Source organism: Larimichthys crocea, chromosome XI (genome assembly GCF_000972845.2).
Source record: "Larimichthys crocea isolate SSNF chromosome XI, L_crocea_2.0, whole genome shotgun sequence".
Taxonomy (NCBI): Eukaryota; Metazoa; Chordata; class Actinopteri; family Sciaenidae; genus Larimichthys; species Larimichthys crocea.
The window spans coordinates 11100746-11122244 of record NC_040021.1 but is presented as its reverse complement, the minus strand read 5'-3'; the positions used below and the strand labels follow the sequence as shown (position 1 = coordinate 11122244).

General features: G+C 40.5%; 2 protein-coding genes and 1 pseudogene across 3 annotated transcripts; 2 read left to right on the top strand and 1 right to left on the bottom strand.

Moving 5' to 3' along the window:
* The first annotated feature begins 2285 nt into the window (after nucleotides 1–2285).
* On the top strand, nucleotides 2286–3651 carry LOC113746877 (translation initiation factor eIF-2B subunit beta-like; annotated as a pseudogene).
* Nucleotides 3652–5968: 2317 nt separating this feature from the next.
* On the top strand, nucleotides 5969–10356 carry LOC109141171 (uncharacterized). Of its 2 annotated transcripts, XR_003463127.1 has the most exons (9): nucleotides 5969–6048; nucleotides 6419–6578; nucleotides 6897–8201; nucleotides 8284–8423; nucleotides 8740–8944; nucleotides 9072–9176; nucleotides 9279–9472; nucleotides 9737–9880; nucleotides 10249–10356. XR_003463127.1 is itself a non-coding variant. In XM_019270610.2 (8 exons), exons 2-7 carry the CDS (start codon nucleotides 6419–6421, stop codon nucleotides 9446–9448), a joined length of 2085 nt encoding a protein of 694 aa, XP_019126155.2. In that variant the 5' UTR covers nucleotides 5969–6048; the 3' UTR covers nucleotides 9449–9472; nucleotides 9638–9669. The 2 variants fall into 2 exon arrangements, 1 of the variants encoding a protein (XP_019126155.2); XM_019270610.2 differs by lacking the exons at nucleotides 9737–9880; nucleotides 10249–10356 and adding an exon at nucleotides 9638–9669.
* On the bottom strand, nucleotides 10028–12258 carry LOC109141174 (hypothetical protein). The gene is made up of 2 exons (XM_019270617.2): nucleotides 11889–12258; nucleotides 10028–10547 (listed from the first exon to the last, which is right to left on the bottom strand). The coding sequence occupies exons 1-2, from the start codon at nucleotides 12198–12200 to the stop codon at nucleotides 10065–10067; spliced, it is 795 nt and encodes a 264-aa protein (XP_019126162.1). The 5' UTR covers nucleotides 12201–12258; the 3' UTR covers nucleotides 10028–10064.
* Between the last annotated feature and the right edge of the window lie 9241 nt (nucleotides 12259–21499).

The window sequence follows — 21499 nt, the reverse complement described above, 5'->3', positions numbered from 1 at the left end:
TTGACAGACCATGAAGTGATTTGATTGAAGAAGTTTGATCACCAATGAGACTCACAGTTACATCACAGCTGCACCGACTGTTTCATCATACTACTAAATCCTACTGTATGATGAACTTACCTCTGATCACAGACCCCAGAGCCTATTACAAACATTTACAGTAAGTGTTCCACTAGACTCAAACCTCTACTCAGACCTTGCACAACCACCAATGGATAAGTCAGTGTTGTCTGGGTTTGAAAAGCAAGTACAGTAGATATGTATACTCCAAGGCTGCAAATTCACCCCAGTAGTGAAATAGTTTGATCTACATATTTCATACAGGTACATTATGGCAGCGACCGGCTATACATCCAACTGCCCATGGGAGGGTTTGAAATGTCACCAAGAGGAACTTTTTAAACAGAAAGAAAGAACATTTTTTTCAACAAACAGGTGAGGCAAAGCCGTGGACCTTGGCCTAAACAGTTGTCGCCCGAGAGTTTCCATCTTTAGAAACTATTCTATTCTACACACTGGACCTCAGTTAATTCTTTCAAAATTAATTATTTTCAGGCGATTCAGGCAGCTAAGGACAGGGGGGCAGGTTCTGACGGTACCGAATCTGTCCTAACACTGTGTTTTTATTGTAAGATACCAGACAAATGAAAGTCACACCAACTACAAAACTACAATATCACTGTTCCTTTTTAAAAAACTTTTGCAAATACCATAATAAGCATATCAATCAATTACAAAAGTTGTTGCTTTCAGAACTGACCGTAGCATTTCTTAATTCAAGAAGAACAGGGTATAAACAGAACAACAATATAAAGTAAAGCAATGAAGAAGAAAGAAAGAAAGAAAATCTTATAGGGGATCAATCCAAAGTAAAAGTTGATAAACTGTCATACAGCAATAGGGCTTTTGTTTTATTTTCATAGATTTAAGAATCAAAGGTGCAGAAAAGTGGGGTATTTTTGAAAATTACATTGTGTAGAAGTATTTGCCGTGTATAACCAAATTTTATGTTTATTCTAGTTTTCTGTCTCCATTGAAACCAAATGTCACATTATTGTAAGTCAGGGGTGGCACATCTTATTATTAAAGGTTAACCAGTTTTTGGAGTCTTTCCAAAACAAAAGCACATTCCTGTGTCCAAATTAAATATACAGCTATAAAAAACTACAAATATCACCGTTACTTGTTACTAACCGAACTTGATGCAATACTCGGTCCACCAATCAAACGGGAGCGCAGTCACAGTCCCCCGGATGCACTCCTGAAGTACTTCCCTGTCAACACATCTCATGGTAGAGAGTTAAACTCTGACAGCCAGCGGGTTTTTACAGCAGCTATGCGGCCCAGACAAAGAAACAGACCTGACGGAGAGGATTGAAGCGTTTCTGTCCGACCTGAAGCGTGGAGGGAGCGGGACGGGACCGCTGCGGGGCTCTGCGGAGACAGCCCGAGAAACGACAGCCCTGCTCCGCAGGATCACAGCCCAGGCTCGGTGGAACAGCGCCGGTGCGTCATGCTGAGCTTCACCGTAATCTACAGTTTGATTCAGCATTAAAGCGATCAGATAGTTATATGAAAGATTGACATTAAGCAGTCGATAGTTATATGAAACTGTCACTGAAGATGAACAGCGTCAAACACGCAGCAGCTGTCAGACATAGCCATAGTTTATTATAATATATACATTTACTTTGTTGCTTCTTATTTCTATAAATTTTCTATTTTAGATATTTGTATCTTTGCACAGGTTTAATTAAAGTGCAAGTTATTTTTATAGGTCTAATTTAATTTATCGTTTACTGGTTCTCATGCTGTTACTGTACTTAATTAATATTCATGAATTTTGGAGATACAGTTGTGTTTTCTTCTCTGTATGAGACAAATAGAGCTTTATTCATCCCAAAATATAGTGTAACATTGTAAATAGTAGTAAAGTTATACTAAAATATACCTACAGAGGTGATAGCTATAAGATGTCTATTGGAATACAGGGTAGCATAAAATGTTTATCCTCACTAGATGGGGCTGGAGCGTATCCCAGCGACAAGTCGCCTTCATAAGTTTCTTCGTTGCTAATTAAAAGTAATTGTGAGTATCTGGTTGAAAATATAATGTATGGATAGGAAATAATCATTTCGATTTTTGTGTGGGAATGTGATTAAAACTGTAAGATAGTGGATCGAGATAAACGTTTGTTTCCGTTTCTCAGGCGATCTGATGGAAATAACCGGAAAGAGGGGAGGAGGATGACTGCCGCCCAGCCGTCAGAGACTCAGGTTGGTAACATGACAACGAGTGCTGAAGATCCTCAGAGAGGATATGCCAGGTGAGGAGGGACCCTCAGGACTAAACGGACTCACTAAGTCACTGGTATACCACGCTCTCATGGGTGTTGTATTATGAATGTTGATTGAGTTTATTGCACTAGGAGGCCAGTCCATCTTGTGTGAGCTTGTTTGCTCTGTTGTTTTCTGCAGATCTCGGGGTAGCAGTGAAGAGGCAGACCAGCAGGAATCTCTCCACAAGCTGCTGACCTCTGGAGGACTCAGCGAGGAGAACTTTAGACAGCATTTCGCCGCCTCAAAGCGAACGTCATCGAAGCCATCAATGGTTGCGACCGAGCTGGGTATGTTTTTTTTCTTTTTAACCAGCAGGTGGATCAAAAGTTCTTTTTTTTTTATCCCTTCATCTGTTTTCTTTTTCCAGAGGGAACAACCGACAACATATCGATGCAGGCTCTGGAGCACATTCACTCAATGAGGTCATCATGACTATCGGCCGTTCTCGCACCGTCGAGGCCTTCCTCAAAGACGCAAGACGCAAGCGCAAGTTCCACGTCATCGTGGCGGAGTGCGCTCCCTTCTGCCAGGTACCTCAAACCCACCAGAGATACAAGAAGTGATATGTTCTCGCAGGAAACAAAAAGATATCTTCTTTTGTTCACCTCCCACCCAGGGACATGAAATGGCGACCAATCTCTCTAAAGCTGACATAGAAACAACCGTGATCACAGACGCTGCCATATTTGCAGTCATGTCTCGGTTAACAAGGTATTTAAAACCGCAGACGACTTTGAACCGTCATGTCAGAGCACGGGTCAACCTTTCTCTCTTTCCTCAGGTCATCATCGGTACACAGACCTTTTGGCTAACGGAGGCTGAGGGCCGTCAATGGGACGCACCCTTTAGCTCTTGCAGCCAAGCACCACTCAACGCCTCTGATTGTTTGTGCTCCTATGTTCAAGCTCTCGCCTCAGGTAAGAAGACGCTCTTGGCTGCCGATTTCTGTAATTTTGCAGAACGAATGATAAATAAACTTTTTTGTGTGTCTTTAGTTCCCAAATGAAGAAGACACCTTCCATAAGTTTGTCTCTCCACATGAGGTTCTTCCTTTCACTGAAGGTAGCTTACCTTTGGACATCAGCTTGTAAAGCCTTTAAAATAAATGATAAAGTTGAATATAATATTTACCATTTATATTACAGGTGAGATTCTCTCAAAGGTGAACGTGCACTGTCCGGTGTTTGACTATGTCCCACCTGAGCTCATCACCCTGTTCATCTCCAACATCGGAGGACACGCACCGTCCTACATCTACCGACTGATGAGCGAGCTTTACCACCCAGAAGATCATGAACTTTAAGCCGTGTAATTAAAGAAATAAAAAATTAAAATGATTTATGTCATGTCTTTGGGGAGTTTTCCTGAAACTTTAAAACAATTATAAACAAACACATACAAACACAACCCAACATATACACAAAAGAAAAAGTAATAAAAGAAAAATCCAGAGAGAAAAAATCAGGCTGCCAACTAAATTTAGGTATACATCTCCTTTTTGTATAAATACAATACACAATTGATTTAGGTATTTCATAGCCGTACTCTTAAAAAACAGTCACATGAACACCTCCTAAAACTGTACAATTCAGATTCAGAACAGATTTTTTTACTTCATAACTCAGCTACAATTGTCAAGACCCTCTGTCCTTAGACCCCGGTTTGAGTGAGGAAAACTTGCCCACCAAAACCCTTTAAACAGGGAAAAAAGTGTAGGAAGAGCCACAGAGGAGGGTCCCTCTCCCAGGACGGACAGACGATGCAATAGATGTCAAATCAAACACAAACATATTGTACAATTACAATGAATGATGAAATTGTACAGTAGCAGTGGACCTGTGATAGAGATAGAGAGCAGCAGCAGCAAATCATTAACTAACTATAAAACTGTAATTCAAGAGCAACAACCTAAATACATGAGACGGACCACATTTATTGCCCACCGTGTTTCCAACATGGTATTGCATGTGTGCTCTTTCACTGTATGGTGATAAGGAATGTATTTAGTTACAAGATTTCCAAAAATGATAAAGCTGAATGGAAAAGTGTGTTTCTGACAACAGGAAGCCGTTTCATGTTTGTAGTTTTTTAGTGTGTCTCCACTGCAGGACGTCAGCGTTCAGTGCTGCTGATGTGTTGCAGGTGTCCTCCACGGTGGAGGCGGTGTGGAAGCAGCAAGTTGGCCGGTTTTGAGTGTGTTTTCACGGATTAAGAAGATGAAGAAGCAGCGCTGAAGCTCCGTGTGGAGCAAAGTATAAAGTGTGAGTGTGCGTGTTGTGACAGTGTCTCCACGCTGAGTATGAAAAGACTGAGTCCCGCTGTATTACTCAGGCTGCACTACAGTGTCTATTCACAGGCGCGATCCCACTACTGAGCGGCCACGGGGGCTTTGACCTGCTCCGTTTCCGACCTGGGCCGGTGCACCCCTCCTTAGACGACCTGGTGGTCCCGGGCTCCCCAGGAGCACCATATCGATACCGAACTTAGTGCGGACACCCGATCGGCCATGTCCACTGCAGCTCAGAGCTCCTGAGCTCAAACGGTCCGCCAGCCTCAGCCTCCCAGTAGCTGGTTACAGGCGCGCCACCGCACCCGGCGAGGAAGACACGAGCGCATAGGACTTTTAACATCGACTCAAGTGACGTCCCACGCGGCTCTAGTGGGGGAAAAATGAACTGCAGCTGCTGTTATGAAGGTGGAAAAAGGGAGAGGCACCCATCTGCAGTCTAAGTCTATCACAGTAGGATGGCCGGAGGGAGAAATTGCCATTGTGGATAAGGAGAAAGCAGCTAATACCAATTACTGGATAAATTTAAAAGACATAAGGAGACCATCCAACAAAGAGAGTCTTGGGAAAAAGGTGCACAGGTCAAAAATCAAGCTTTGGGTGGTTTGGTAAAAGATCTAAAACAATATGGGTCATCAAAAGAAGAAATAACACCAGCAGACCTGCGTACAGAATTTTATCACTATACAGATGAAAAGAGTAAATATATTTACTTATTAAACATTAAAACAGGGCAGCAACACACATCGGGAAACTATTATATGAAATACTGTTGAGACCATCCAACTTAGACAGCAGGGGAGGAAATAACGTTCATGGGGTACCAGCTCATTTAGGAATACAGGGGAAGTAAAGCAGATCAAAATGGCACAGGAGGCAGCAAAGAAGCGGATGTGTTTGTTTTGTGTGAAATTGAAAGTTAAAATTATCAAAAGCCAGAAGGAAACAAGTTTAATATGGAAAGAATAATCAACAATGGAAACAATAACAATAACGTTAACTTGTAAAGTCAAAATACTGTTTGCTAACATGTAACTCACAAAATGCATAGATTTATCGTTGTGTAACGCCGACAGTCCATGGGTAAACGTACGGTTTTCAACGTTTATTTTGGTTTTAGCCGGCGATAACTGACTTCCGCTTGAGACTTCGGTATGGATTGGATATAGTCGGCAGGAGGGACCATTAACCCGTCAATTATATGTTACGATAAGCATGTTAACTGCACGAAATGCACGGGATTGTGTTATGGTAAACTATAACAGTCTGTGGTGTAAACGTGCGTGTTTTGAAGCTTGTTTTTGTTTTTTTGTTTTATTTTGAAACTACTTCCGCTTTGGACTTCCGGTATGGATTGGATATATGGCGGCGCTCTTGTCGGCCACCTTGCCTGCAGATCGGTACTCTTGAACTCCATGAGCGGTAAGAGAAATAGTCTTTTAATTATCATCCAGCGTTTGTAGTATGCTCCCTAAGATGTAATTCGTGTTTATCCGCTTGAATCGTCCAGGACAATATTAGTTTAAGAAAGAAAGAGAAAGAACGCTAATGATTTGATTTGGCAAAGTCGTACAAGAGTACCAAAACATATTGTCACACTTCTATTACCAGACATGGGACCAGGTCATACATGTGCAAGTCTCAAGTCTTAACCTTCAATTCCCCCCCCCCCAAACACACACACACACACACACACACACACACACACACACACACACGTGCATGTTTGTGTTTGTATATATATGTGTGTGTGTGTGTGTGTATATTTTATATATATATCCTTTTCTTCCAGATGCACCCTTCTGTAATTCAAGAAGGTGACAGGCTGAAGCACACGACCGTGTCACCGTCTGTGTTTGGCTGTCCTGTCTGCCCCAAATTCACAACCAGAAGTGAGAGTGTCATTCAGAGGCACCTGCTGAATCATGCGGCGAATGCAGTGCATTTCAAGGGTATGTTCATCACGTATCTTTTTGAGATCATATGCCTTTACGTGTTATTTTGAATGATACTTTTGGCTTTGCATGTCTAAGGTCATATTGTAACCAGTGTTACACTGGGTTGCACTCCTTTGAGGTGTGTAGATAAGCTTTAGCACAGAGAGCAAGTTGCTTTCAAGAGATCCCTACTTGTAGCATTCAGTGGAGTTGTTTCACTTAACTGTTTTAGGTAAGAGAAAGTACATTTGTATATACTGTATAGGATGTTAAGTGAATATTTGTCTCTCACATACTGTATGATTTTTAAAACAATTTACTCTCCCTTTTTAGAAAAAATAATCTGCAGATGCAATCTGCCCTGCAGAGACGGAGGCCATTTCCACTGTCCATTCTGTGATACAACAATAATCCGGAAAGACACCATTATGCCCCATCTTATGCAATGTAAAAACAAATGTGATATGGCCCAGCTCACCTCGGCTACACCTCCTCCACCGCCCTCACCAGAGACCCACCCAACCGTTTTGTCATCATTAAGTTTTGAACATTCATACACTCTCCCACCATCTGTGTCGGCCGTCAAAAAGGACCATTCCTACCCACAACCAGCATCCCAGTCACCCCCACCTCCAACCGCAGAGGATCCCATCGCTCCAACAGAAGTGGTAAATGGGGATGTGCCACGAACACATTCGATGTGCCCGCACTGCTCAGTGGTTTTGTACAAGAGGAATTTGTTTTTACACATCAAAAGAAAACATGGCCAAGTAAAAGATATAACAGCCCAATCACACCTACAAAGTACATCCATTGACAAAAGTAACGGTCTCTTTGCCGTCTGGAAAACATCCAGAGGATTCAGTATTCCAGTTCATGTGCAGCGCAAGACATGGGGACAGCATCAGGTAACCAGATGTGAGATGGAGGATTGCCGGCAAAACCACCTGCTGGCACAGCGAAGTGGCCTTTCTCACAGCTTGTGCCATCACATCAGATCATTAGATTACTGTAACACCACTGCCAGTGAGGAACAACTGGACCACCAAGTCCTCCAGGAAATGGTGGAAAACCGTGTTTTTGCTGACTCTAAAATAGCAGTGTGCAAAGCGAGGCAACAAGAAGCAGAAGAAGCACATGTCCCCTTGTCGGTCCTCGTTGACTTTACTGGTTTGAATAATCATATCTGCCTTTCCATCCACGAACCGAAATTACACCATTACAGCACTTTAGGGAGAGTGTTTGTAACCCACAACATCAAGAAAAACACCTGGCATTGTCCCTGTGCCAAGGCACTTGCATCTTGTCCACATAAATATATTGCCAAGTGGCACCTTTACCAGACACATAAACACATTTTCAAGACTGTGCCATCAACCATTACATCAGCAACGGCAGTTCACTCTTCCAGTCACCCCACTGCAGAGATGGAGAGAAGTGTGAGGTATGTCTATAAGAACAAAAAAATACCAACCCATCTCCCTGAAGAAGCAACAGCCCGAAGAGCCCCAACAGATTTTCCTCAGCAGTTGTTTCCAACTGAAACAACTTGCAAGCTCTGTGAAGACAATCCAGAACTGGAGGAGGCCGTTTTAATCACTAACAAAGCCACAGTTGTTGGCATGGAGGGGTTACAAAGTAAGTTCAATACATTTTTAGATTGATCATGTACAGTCAATTAGATATTTATATTACATGTTTGTTTTAATGTCTATTTCAGACATCTCAACTTACAATAGAAGATGCACCAAATGTCACATGGTGTACAGATATCAGGAGTGGACAGATGGACTCCATAACTTCAACAACCACGTCATCATTACCCTGCAGTTATGTCTGTACTTGAGGTACAATCTCCAGGTGCATGTGAAACCACAAAACCATACAAGGTTTTCTTACTCATGTTGCCACAAACCTATAGCTTTAATTTGCCATGGTCCTAAATTTGTTTTCCAAAATGATTTTTTGTCAGCTTATGTTTTTTTTTTTGGCACATACCACATTTACTTTGACCTATTATTTTTCTGTCAGAAATAAACATTCTGCAGCCATTTACAGTTGTAAATGCTCAGGTACAGTGATAGCAGGGATTACTATTACTAGTTTGAAATGACAATTTTCTGGGTATTTTTGTAATTCAAAATATGTTCCTGTCACTCTTCTGTTTTTACTATAGAATCATGTGTCTGTGTCTCAAGTTGTCAGCTGTCTTGAGACCTTGCTGAAGGTTAAATTTCCAGAAAGTGACGTCATCTTTCAGGGATACTGCCAGTTTGAGGCTCTGTGTGACACACAGTACAAATACTCTTGTGTCAGTCGTGGCTTCTACCCACCTGTGATGGTTATGGACCTCCACAGAAAAGGAGTATTCAGTTTTGAGGGTATGACTCCCCTTTAGTTCCACCTATGTACATACCTTGTTAAAAATTTGATTGTCGTGACTAAAGATTTATTTACAAAAGTATCTTTCATCCAAGAGTCTTTGTCTCTTGTGCTCGTCAATTTCAGCTAGTGGGCTTGAACAACCTAGAGAGGAGTTTAATGGTGAACACGACATAGCTGCATTCTGGGATTCTGTTCATCTTCACATGATCAGCCGAGGATTTTTTGAGTGTAAGTCTGTCTAGATGTGAAAAATTTAAAAAGTCTCACAGGTGGTTGTGTATGCTTCTCCTCAGAATTAACATTATTTAATTTTCTGTGTTTTCCCTGAAGCACCTGCACAGAACCCATTTGTAGTGAAACCAAAGTATGACAACTGGGCACCATGGATTGGAGGGGAGACCTGTGAAGGCAACACAGTCCTCAATACAGAGTTTGAGAAGGTGCCATTGCAGGGGTCCTCAGGTGACCCTCAGCTAGGCGATCTGATGGAGGAACGCTAAGTAGATGAGCTGCTAAAGCAAAAGGTACAGTGAACTGTTTGGGTTATGCTTCTTATTTTTTATTTAAATACATTTGCACATGATAAATCAATGTCCTCATCAAGGCCAAAAGTGTGATTCAGTTTTATTTTATTATTTCTGCGTGTTTAGTGTATTTACCTTGTTGTTTTTCTTTGTTTCTACTTATAGGACATAATAAAACATTTTCTTACAAAAAAAAAAAGTCCAAGCAATTATTTTGTACAATATTATAAACATGTAACATAATGACATAACCTTTCTATACAGCAATTTACCGTGTCGTGTACACGGACACGTTTTCAGTAAACCTGGCTACCCACCGGACGATTTTGGGACTGCCGTCTGACATCGATGCATCGGCCTGATACAATTCACCCAAGATTGTTGATGGGAAGGGACATCCTCTGCCAGGTGAGCAGAGGAGGCTTCTCACTTGAAACAACAACCTGTTGGAGCAGAGTGTAACTGCAGACTTGAAGTCAGCACAGGTCATTATATATTTTGTGAAAGCAAGCCACACACACAAACATTGTGAATACAAAACATTTTTATTTACAACATTTTATTTATTGTTGGCACGCAAGTTTTATATTATTCAAGATTCTCTTGGGAAGTCCTTTTCTGCCTCGAACAGCAACTGGTATATTTTAAACTTAACATCTGGTTTATGCACTGGGTTAACATTAGCCAGCATGTCCTTGATTACTTCGACAAACCGAGAGTCTGCATTGTCCTGCTGAGTAATTTTCTGTCTCTCTTGGTCCTGGTGCTCTGCACAGAGGACACAATCTGTGGTGCGAGGAGATGCTGGGGCTTTAGGGCTGGGAACATGGTGCGGCACAGGGGAGAGCAGGCATGAATTGATGGACTGGGTCGCAGCAGCGGTGAGGAGAGTCAGGGGAGACGGCGAGTCCCTCACAGAGGGTGAAGGACTGCCACAGGATGTCATCTCTGCTAAGGCTGAGGGTGATGCTGAGTATGATGATGGAGATACGGGTGGATAATCTTCTGTGGAGTCTTGTGTGTCGGAGTTTCCTGGTGTCTTCTGGACTTCATTGTTGAGTTCTGCACCATCATCCTTTAATTAAAAAAAGGTACAATGTTTTAGTGGCATATAGTGGTGAGATTGCAGATTCAACTATCCTCCTGCTTACCACTAGAGAAGCTACGGTGGCCTTCATGTGCCAAAAGAGGTTGTCGATACAACCGCCTGTTTTTTAATTAAAGACATATATTTACACTGGACAAATATTCACTTTGATGCAAAGATTGCTGCTCCCCTGTTTTTTGTTGTGTTGATTAAAAACTGTCCAGCTACTGTAGCAAACATGGTGGTGCAAGGTGGCAGGCTCCGTGTAAGAGGTCCCGCTCCATATGTAAATATAAAAGGTCATTTACTTCTTGTTATATTTGCCCTCCCTTTTTTTATATCACTTTACACTGTGTATATATTTTTACATTTAATATTTATTGATTGTTTTTGCACCAGAGATACGAGGGGAAAGTTAAATTTCTCTGTATGCCCTGTACTTAAGTACGGAAGCGCATTGCTGCCACCCCCAAAAAAATTCGGCACAGTATCATGTAATTACGTGAAAAGTTTCACGTTATAATGCGATATTTATCACATTATAACGTGAAAACATCAAGTATAGTTTTACTTGATTTCATAAGTTTACCAACACGCGTCCCTCACGGCATGGTTCAGTCCGTAAACTGACTATGGCTCGTCTACATAACTTAATTCAATTATACTTTAATTTTGGTTTGAGACATGGTGACATACTGCAGTTGTTGTAGATGTAGATGACATTGTTATTAGTATGCGTACTCTCCGAAGGATTTTGAAGAACATGGGGTTGTACCAAAGAAAGAATGAATCCGACCCTCTTGAGGTTGCATCGTTTCTTATTGATCTGATCTCAAGTGAAACCATACTTGATGTTTTTATGTTATAACGTGAAAATATCACCATATATAACATGATAATTTCATATCACGTTATAATTATCAAACTTTTCACGTAATTACGTGATACTGAGCCAAATTATTTTTTGAAAGGTGGCAGCAATGCGCTTCCGTACTTAAGGCAGTGTGGACAACAAAGTTGATTTTAAAGGTAATAAGTTGATTGTATATCTCTGAAAACATAGTTATGCATGTTATATTATATTTCTGCTAATAGTTACACACTGAGCCTTTAAGAAAGATGAACCCCTGAAGAACAAAGGTAAAACAACCAGAAATGATAATGATGGATATATGCAGTGCAAACACAATATTTGTGGCCATAAGCAGCAGATATCACACATGGGAGGTCAGTGGTTAGTTACGAATGAACACACGTGCTACACAAACACAAATAAACTACAACAGAGTGAGAGGACGTCAATGGCAGCATTATATCTGTGTACTGTACCTCCAAGTTGAAGTCACTGTCCACCACTCGATGTTTAACGAACCGGGACAGCCACTCCAGCTCCACCAGGATGGACGGGACCCCTTTGTTTACACCACCCTTCCCACGAGTCCTCTTCTTCGCCTTGACGAAGCGGTCCCTCGTGTTCTTCCACGCCTTACGACAAAACGCCTCCTCTCTCTGCAGTGTGCTGGCTATCTTTCTCCACGACTTTAACGCTACCCGGCCGTCCCTGTGGGCTCGCTGTGAGGGGTCGTACAGGTGTTTGTACCTGCGTACCTGTTCGGCCAGTTTACACTCGAAGGGGTCCATGCTGAAATCTTAAATGAAGTCTTTGATGTCGGCACGGTGGCACAGGGGGCTCGAGGAGGGTACACGCGCGCCAAAAGTGACGCCATCGCGCTCCTTGCGTCGAGCGCGCGGGCTCGGCGGGCTGTCGCTGCGCGTGGTCGTGCAACAAGCCCACTGCGCGCGCGCGCGCGCTGGGCTATGGGGGCCCAGCGCGCGCAAACAAACACCCTAAATGTAATCATGGATAACACTGGGGAACACATTTTTTGTTGAGTTAGGTCTGAAAGCTGTTTGTAACTATTTTTTTAGGTACGGAGTCCAAAACGGATCTCTGATTTCTCTACTGTGTAAAGTTTATGAACTATAGGATCCGCGTTTTCTTAAAAAATATGAAATATACTGTACTTAACAGATATGTGCTTGTTTTCACTAAACAAAAGTAACAGTCTGTGCAATGATCTTTTTGCTCTCGTCAAACCATTGGGATACCAAATGCCAACTTTTCACATGTTCCTTTGGTCCACATCCGTAAACTCTCGACACACTGCTTGCACACTTTGTGAGGGGCCCATGGCTTGTCTTGATCACCTAGTTTTACTTTAAAATATGTAAAATATGCTTGTTTGACAAATGCTCTGATGTTTGCCCTCTGACTTGGAATGGTGCAACTACCACAAATACAGCAAAAGGAGTCAGGGTTGTTCAGGCATTATGACGAGAAGTAGCAGGAGCAAACAAACATGATTCGACTTGTTTCTGATTGGCTGGTTTGTAGTAAACCAGCCAATCACTTTACCAATTACTACTAAATAAACAAAGGAGGATTTAGACAGAATAAAGTCTTCCTGATGAAGATGATGGACGGATAAAACATTTTTTTTATCTTTTATTTTTTTCTGTATAAATGGGACCAAGCAGCAACCTCTGTGGCTATAAAGTGAGGTGACCATTGTAGTGCCAAAAACTGCACTTCCTCTTCTCGTCCACTTGAGGCTGGCTCCAGAAGTGAGTCAGTCTCCATAAGTCTTCATGTTAAAATGTCCAACTTAACTGCAGAAATAAACATGTCTACAGCCTGGTACAAACAATTGTTTTGTTCTCTATAGCTAATTTCCCTGTTCATGACAACTGTACTGATGGTGAATTTCTATTTAACTCACCCATTCAAAGCAACCAGACATGCCACGTCTTTGCCGATTTTTTGGATTAGCCTGGAGGTGGAAGAGTCAGGACAGCCAACATGGTGGCACAGATTTTGAGTTTCAAAACAGCTCTTCAGAAACCTGTGGGTGACTATTTTAAGATGATTACTCTTATTTTACATCTTATTTTAAGATGATTACACACTAATGAAAGTTATGATGATTATATTTGATTTCATATTCATATTCTGCAAATAGAGACTCGTAAATGTTACATACTGGATCTCTTAGTGACCTCTTACTTTCTAAATTTACAGTAAGGAGATGAGCCAAATTAAGGGCTTGTAGCCTACAGATCTTTGCTATTTAAAAAAAAACTACACACTACATAAAAAAAAGTGGATTTTTTTTATGTGTGTTGGTAATGTACTTAAAGTGTAATCAAAAGAAACACTCAAACTGACACAGGCTGACACATAGATTAACTGAACGAGCAACCCATGTAAAGAAAACTCTTATGGATTTTTCATATTTTCATATTCTATTTTATTAGGTTAACTTTACATTTACATGTACTGTACATTTTATGTACCAAAACGAAAGGCTAAATGGATATTGTTTCTAAATGACAGTGGGAAAATATACTGAATCTGTATTTATTTATTGACATAAAAATTATTTGTTTATTATTTAATTATTATTTCTTTCTGGTTAGAAATACTAGAACCATGAAATGCAATTTTCATGATGTCTTTTTCTTAGAAGTCTTAAATCCCTATACAGATACAGTGTAATTGTAATATCTAACCACAAGGTGACTCCCCACCCTGCTTTATTTAAAGGCATAAAACAGCCCTCCTTAAATCCTCTGGGAGTTTTGGTGTGTCAGCCAAGTGTAATGTTGCGTTGCATGGTTGGATGTGAAGGCTTTGGAAGAGGGTCATTGGGGAGCATGAGAAGGGTTTTTGGCACCCTGCTTTGGTCCAACAGAGAGAGTGCATTGTTCTCTGACCTAAATTTCTTGACCTGGAACTGCAGGGGAAAAAAAAGGTCAGAATGAATGGGACACAGCAACATGTCTTCACTCTCCACTGCGTCATACTCGCCGGTCAGACCATGACATCATCTAACTGTCAAACAACATTTTCTGTCAATTAGCCCCTCTGAAAGGAGAGAAGTGGGCAACATTATGTGACATATCTGTTCTCAGTTTAACACTAGAAAAATAATGATTCATCTGCCTATTATACAAGAGACAAAACATCCAACGAGAGTGGTATAATCTGACTCTGAATACAGCACTTTAAACTTCTAACGATAACATTAATATCATATCAGACAGTAAATTGACTGATTTATTACATGTATTAAAAAAACCTTCCCAGCCTCCTAGTTAAAGTTGCAATACTGAGCAATCATTTTCAATTGAAAAAAATATATTATTATTCAGTTTTCACAAATGAAAAGAAAAAAAAATCAAAAAATAACTAAATACTAAATAATAACTAAATAATACGTGGAATAAACAAACAAAACCTGGACTAGGAGTCTACGGTTTCTGATAAATGATTAAGAAAAGGTCTCCAAACATCCAAAACATTCTGTATTTTCAAATTATGCTGTTCTAGTTAAATCATAAAAGTCATCTTTCAAAACAAATGTGATGAACATTAATAGTATTTTTCTTAAAGCTGCAACACTGACTAACATCCATGCCTGTCAGTGTTCTTGCTCTCTGTGTTGAATCACTGCAATAAAGTTTTAAAAAATAAAGTAGAGAATCACTATTTTATGTGTTTATAATAATAGTCCTTCCTCTAAAAAGAAGTTCAGGCTCAGTATGTTTGGCCTGAATGAAAACAAGCGTAATGCTAAAGTAATAACAAGCTTTAGATTTAGATTAGTAGGTATATAATAGGTGTGAAATAATAAATAATGTAACAGTTTCCACAGATTGCGCTTGTTGTTTCTTCAAAAAGAAAATTGTCTTATATTAAAACAGTTTCTGCACAGAAAACAAGCAGGCTGGTCTTTTCGCCTTTTTGCCTGTCTGTCTGATTTCTGCCCCTGAACACAAAATGAACCCTCGCTTCTATCTTTCTCCTGCTGAGTTTCTGCTCTCAAACCCCACCACACCTTACTTGCAGGAAGCACGTTTAGACGTGACAGAAAGACACATCGATGCCACTGTCTTTGGCCAGCAAGGCTCATCAGCATCTCAAACACATCCAGTAGCATCATCACATTTCTGGGCGTTCCTTGTCGAGGTCCCTCTTGTCATTTTTCTGTGCTCATGAGCTCGTCTTGCTGCGTAGAAGAGTAGGAGGAGGGAGCAGATAAATCTCATTCTCTTTTTCATCACGCTGACTTCATTCTTCACAGCCCTTTTGATGAGACAGGGGAGCAAACCTGGGTGGAGTCTGGAGATTTACGGCTGACAGAAGTGTGCAGGCCATTAAAGCCCAGCTCCCTGCTAATGAACAGTCAGTGCAATCACACGGAGAGGAGTACAGTATGTATAGAACTCATCGATCCAGTGTCATCCGTAGGGACACGTAAGCTGTAGTCTGACCCTATCAAATCAAAGGACAACAAGATTCACCTTTATTTTCTAATCATGTTAGATTATATGTTGTTATATGCAGCATGTTGTGTTAAAGTTTCACAGGTACTCAATCAAAGCAGGATTAAAATAAAATTTTCTGCAAAACAGCAACAAAATTCTCCCTGCTTGGTATGAATGAATGCATCATACCACCTCCCCCCAACACACACACACATCATTATTCCTTTTGCCCCACCTTGGGTATTGACGTGCAGCCGGCAGCCCCAGCTGTTGTTGCCGGGTGATGCAGAGCCCCAAACTGTGCAGCGTGTTGTCATCAGAGCAGTGGCGTCCCATGGGTGAGCGGAGATGAGTGCTGTAATTAGCGGGGGAAAGAGGCTGGCGGCAAGCCGAGCGTTCCTGCGGGGCCCCCATAGGCCTCAGGGGACTTGAAGGACGCGTGGCAAACCTGTGGGGCACTACCTGTGGCTTTTAGGCGAAACGCATAGCAAGTGCTGATTTGTTGCATCTAAATGAATGAAAAACAAGCATGTTTTACAGACGGTATAGAGAGCAATGTGGCTCATTATCATCAATAATCATCAATCATCATTGTAACCAGTAAGAACAAATTCATAATTTATGTCAAGGCCTTGTTTTTCCATCACATAAGAGGCATGAACATCTAAGAAATAGATTTATTCTCTTTATCATTAGTAGTAGTTTCAACTTGCAGCAATATATATGTCTAATTTTCCAACCTAATGTGGATTTTAGTCATGTGTTTGTAATATTTTCAGTGGTATATATTGTGTTTTAACTTCTTCAGTTAGTTGTTGGCCAAACTACCATTATTCAGGAACAGACACTTTTAAATATGAAGTCAAGTTAACTTATATGGCTTATATTTGCCTTCCAGGATGAACCGACACGCAAAAGATGTTAAACAGGTTATAAAGAGTGACAATGGTGACAATACAATCTGGAGACAGAACGTCAATATTAGATAAATGAAGTGCAAACATATGTGAAGAGGATGGATTAGAGAAGACATTTAGCAGTTGCCAGATGCAGCCGAACAAAACTTGGACCGCAAAAACCTCAGAAAAGAAAGGACAGCAGTCACACGAAGGGAGATGCAGTCATCTACTCATCACTCCTTTGTAACATGACGTAACAGCAGAAATGACTTTGAGATGAGAGTAAAAGAGACTAAACTGAAAGGAGGCAACATTTAAACATGAATTTTACCTCTTTTTTTAATTAAATTCTCCTCCTCCTAAAATGAATTTATTATTCTAGCAGTTCAAATCTAGCAAAAGTCAGATGAATCAATCAGTTGAATAGCAGAAGATTAATTGGCAACTGAAAAAAACTAAAATAAATGATAAACCGTGATGGTGTTTGTCATTTTCAGACATTTTATGAATGGAAACAACTAATTGATAAATCAAATAATTGTGAGATTAATTGATATTGAAGTATTTAAAGAGATCTTGACACACTACATACATACTAACCGAATCCTTGTATGAGTTTGTTCACTTGTCCGAGGGATATTTTTATAAAAAACAAATTTTGACCATCACATAAAGCTCTCCAGATATCTTATTATTCTTACACCGTGAGCATGTACAATAATAAATTATGTCTGTGTGTGTGTGACCTGTCTGTCCATGTCGGCGTGCGCTGGTGTGTGCAGGTGTATGACGGCTGCTTATGCTCCATCTGCGTCTGCTGCTGATGAGTAAAGCCATGAAATAGATCCAGCTGGAGATGTGCAGAGGAGACTGAGGCCTCCTGGGAAATCATCCACACCTTCCACCAGCACCGTGCCAACTTCTTTAGCACCCCAGAGAGCTATCAATAAGTGGGTAATTGAATTTTAAGCACAAACAGTGCCGTCAAATGAGCGTCGACGGGTGTGTGTGATGGGAGGGGGGGGGGGGGGGGTGTTTAGCTGTGTGAACATGGTGAGGCTGTCATCCGGCCCTCTGGGGGTTTACACAGGAAGGATGAATGTTTAATCCATTAAATAACAATTACAGCCTGTAATGGTCCAGAGTGGCTGGTACAGGGAGGGAGGGAGGGAGGCTGAACTGCTCACGTGTCTGAAAATGAGTTTGCTTCTTCATGATACAAAGCATCCTTACGGCACAGTGTTTGACTTCACCATGCAGACTGAATAACTGTGTAGACATATGGTGATTTTAACAACCTTAAGGGAATTTACATATGTTCTACAGTTGAAAACGTACACATGTTGGGTGTTTCCGAGGCTGATTCCAGCATATTTAGATTCACTATATTTAAATTGGACTTTTACGCCAACTAAATAAATAAAAGCTTCAGTGTTTCGTCACAAGAATAGTATTCTTGGTAGTAGGGCTGCACGATATGGCCTGTAACCAATATCTCGATATTTTTAAGCTATATCGCGATACACGATATATATCTCGATATTTTTGTTGTTGTTGTTGTTTTGTATTATTTCTAATAAATAATAATGTCATTATTACCTTGATAGCATTGTAATTGCTCAGAATCAATGTAGAACAGTAGATTTACACTTGCTGTATGAGACACACCTCTTTTTATAGCATTTTAACACTTGTCATATTTTTTATGAATTTTTAATATATTTCATAATGTACATATGAGCACTGAAGCAGTGCAGAATCATACTTGGCTTATGAAACACACTTTTTTAAATCAAATTTTAACCATTCTTCATATTTTATAAATAAACCTTTAATAAATTTAACACCCACGTCTTATTTTGAAAACCGGAAGTGTCCACACGCTGCAGTAAGCTAGCGCTGACTTTCCCAGTTTTCTCAAAGTATTTGACATAAAGTCGCAATAAGGGCGCACTTGAAAATATTGGAGCAGCTGACGTGACCACGCGAAAACGAGAGACGGCTGGCGTGACCGCAGTTGTTTTTCTTCGGAACCAAGTCGTCCTTCTCCATCTTCAATTAACTCGCTCGGGCTCTTCACTTCTCTCCTCACCTGATACAAAAAGTACGCATGCGCGCAGGGGATTTTTCTGGGTGGGCGGGGCAGTGTGCTGCGTGCTGTGAGCAGCACCAGGAGTGACACAGGCAAAACTCCGAGAATTAAATGCTGACGACTTAAAACATTTACGTGACAAGTACTCGATGGTCGCGATATAGTCATTTCATACATCTCACGTAGAACAAGCCGCGATATATCGAGTATATTCGATATATCGCCCACCCCTACTTGGTAGTGTGGAAAAGTATGGAAGTCCTCTGCCGTCATGCATTCATACACTGAATGATGTTTCCTGCAATCATTTAATATACTAGACTATTCTTATATTTTCTTTAGATCTCAAATTAATTAATTGTTATCTCCGAGAAACAGGAAACAAAGTTTCATTATCTTGAGATCACAAGGAAATTATTCCCATTCTCTCAGGATACCAACATTTGTCATTACGACAAATAAATATATTTACGCACATAACTTGAGATCTCGGGAAAACTAATTTAAATCACGAAAAAAAATGAGGAAATAAAATGTATGAATGTATGACCATTTGGGGCTTCCGTAGGAAGGGCTTTGAAACTGCTTTTAAATAATTAGATTAGGTTAGATAACTTTGTTCATTTCCAGAGGGAAAATAGTCAGACAGATAAATCAGAATAACCAGCAACATTTAGTCCCTTATTTGGTAAACAAACAAAATGTTAAGTTTTTATGTTATGGGTCTTTAATTTTCCCTGAATTTCTTGAGAGGTTTCCTAATAATAATTATGTAATCTAACAATTAAAGGACAGGTATTGATGATTGTTTGTGAGCAGTAGTTGATTTTCCTTGACGAAATTTAAGTTGAAAGATTTCCTGCCCAGTTTCAATAACGCAAAATAGCTTTGTGGGCTCAGTAATTTATAAAATTCCAACATAAACAATTTGTTTTTTACTTTGAATATTTTATTAATTGATTTTACACTGCACTCTTCAGGCCAGCTATTTGACATGATTCATGCTCTTGATACAAAGAAAGAGCCACAACGAGGTGCAGATTGCTTAATTAGTATCCCGCTTGAGCTTTTGCAACATGTGAACAGATCATGCATCATTCATCCATATTCATCATCTCGTCTGTGTTGTACAAAACAACCTTAAAGCCACGACAAGCTTGTCTTTCACAGTGATGTATTCTCCACGTTTTGAGTGAAATTTTAGATTTTTAGTGTCTCAGTGATAAAGCGACCTCGGAAAACGAGTGTATGAAGTCTATATGTATTGTAGAAGCTAAATTCTGTGTCCCTTTATAATCAAACGATGACGACCTGATTTAAATGAAAGGTGACACCAATCAGCTGATCACTTTTACAAGCAGCTCGTCAGAGCAGAAAAACAGGCTCTTGTCTTGAGAGTCAGAAGTGAACAGATGTTTGGAGAGATTACATTTTCACGCTGACTGTAAATTAAGTATGTGGACTGCATGACAAAATCATTTTCTGGAGTCTGAGGCTGCAAAGAGGAATGAAATCATACTAAACACAGGAAAATTAAATCAAATCTAAACTTCATGAGATACTTGAACTCAACCCAGAGAGAGAGAAAGACTTCCAGTTTGTTTTCCAGTGGAGAACCATGAACCATGGCCTCACACATGGAGATGTTGACTCTCATCCCAGCCACTTCGCACTTGGTTGCAAACACTTGGTGCTGAAGGTTGCCGTCTGATGAAGCCAACAAAATCACGACGTCTGCGAAAAGCAGAGACGCAATTCTGAGATTCCCAAAACGGACACTCTCCCCATCCTGGCCGTGCCTTGAGTCCTGACCATGGCCAGTGACACAGAACATTGCAGACTGGATAGTGAAACTCCCATGACCTCTCTAACAACCCAGCAAGAGAGAGAGTAGACCCAGAACTCGCTGGAGGGATATATTATATATCTCATCTGGCCTGGGAAAACCTCATGATCCCTCCGGTGGACCTGGAAAATATTCTAGAAAATTACACTTGATTTGAGGAAAAAGATTCACATTGTCTCAGCTTACAGTGACAACGTTCACAGACTTTTTAAAATCATCTGCCACTGACTTGGTGAAATGAATTCTTCTTAGTTAAAGACAAGCTGGTGTTAAATCCAGATCTGAAACAGGAATAAAACTATCTAGGATGTTAGGAGATTAGAAACATTTAAAGAGCTAAGAGTTTATGTCAGAGCGTATTGTTATCAGTGTGCATGTAAATATGACAAAATGAAAAAAATGAAAAAATGGGAAATAAGGTAAGTGGATTTGTTTTGCACATAAAAGCTATCATGGTGCTCAAATGCATAAAATAACATAATAATAATTTCACATTGCATAAAGTGCCTCTGTCCTCTGGAGACACACACACACACACACACACACACACACCTACACAGAGTTGTGTCAGTGTGATCGTTAAGTTGCACTCCTGATCCAAAACAAGTTTGCTAGCTGTGGTTTTCTCATGCTGCTCACACAATGGCCTGTATATGGGAGCTGCCTGGTGGCATTGCTTAATTAGGCGAAGAGTTGATTCATTTTACACTAATTGACAGCTAATTAAAGGAGTGAGGGCACATTGAATTGACGTTCCTCTGAGAGGAGAGGCTTT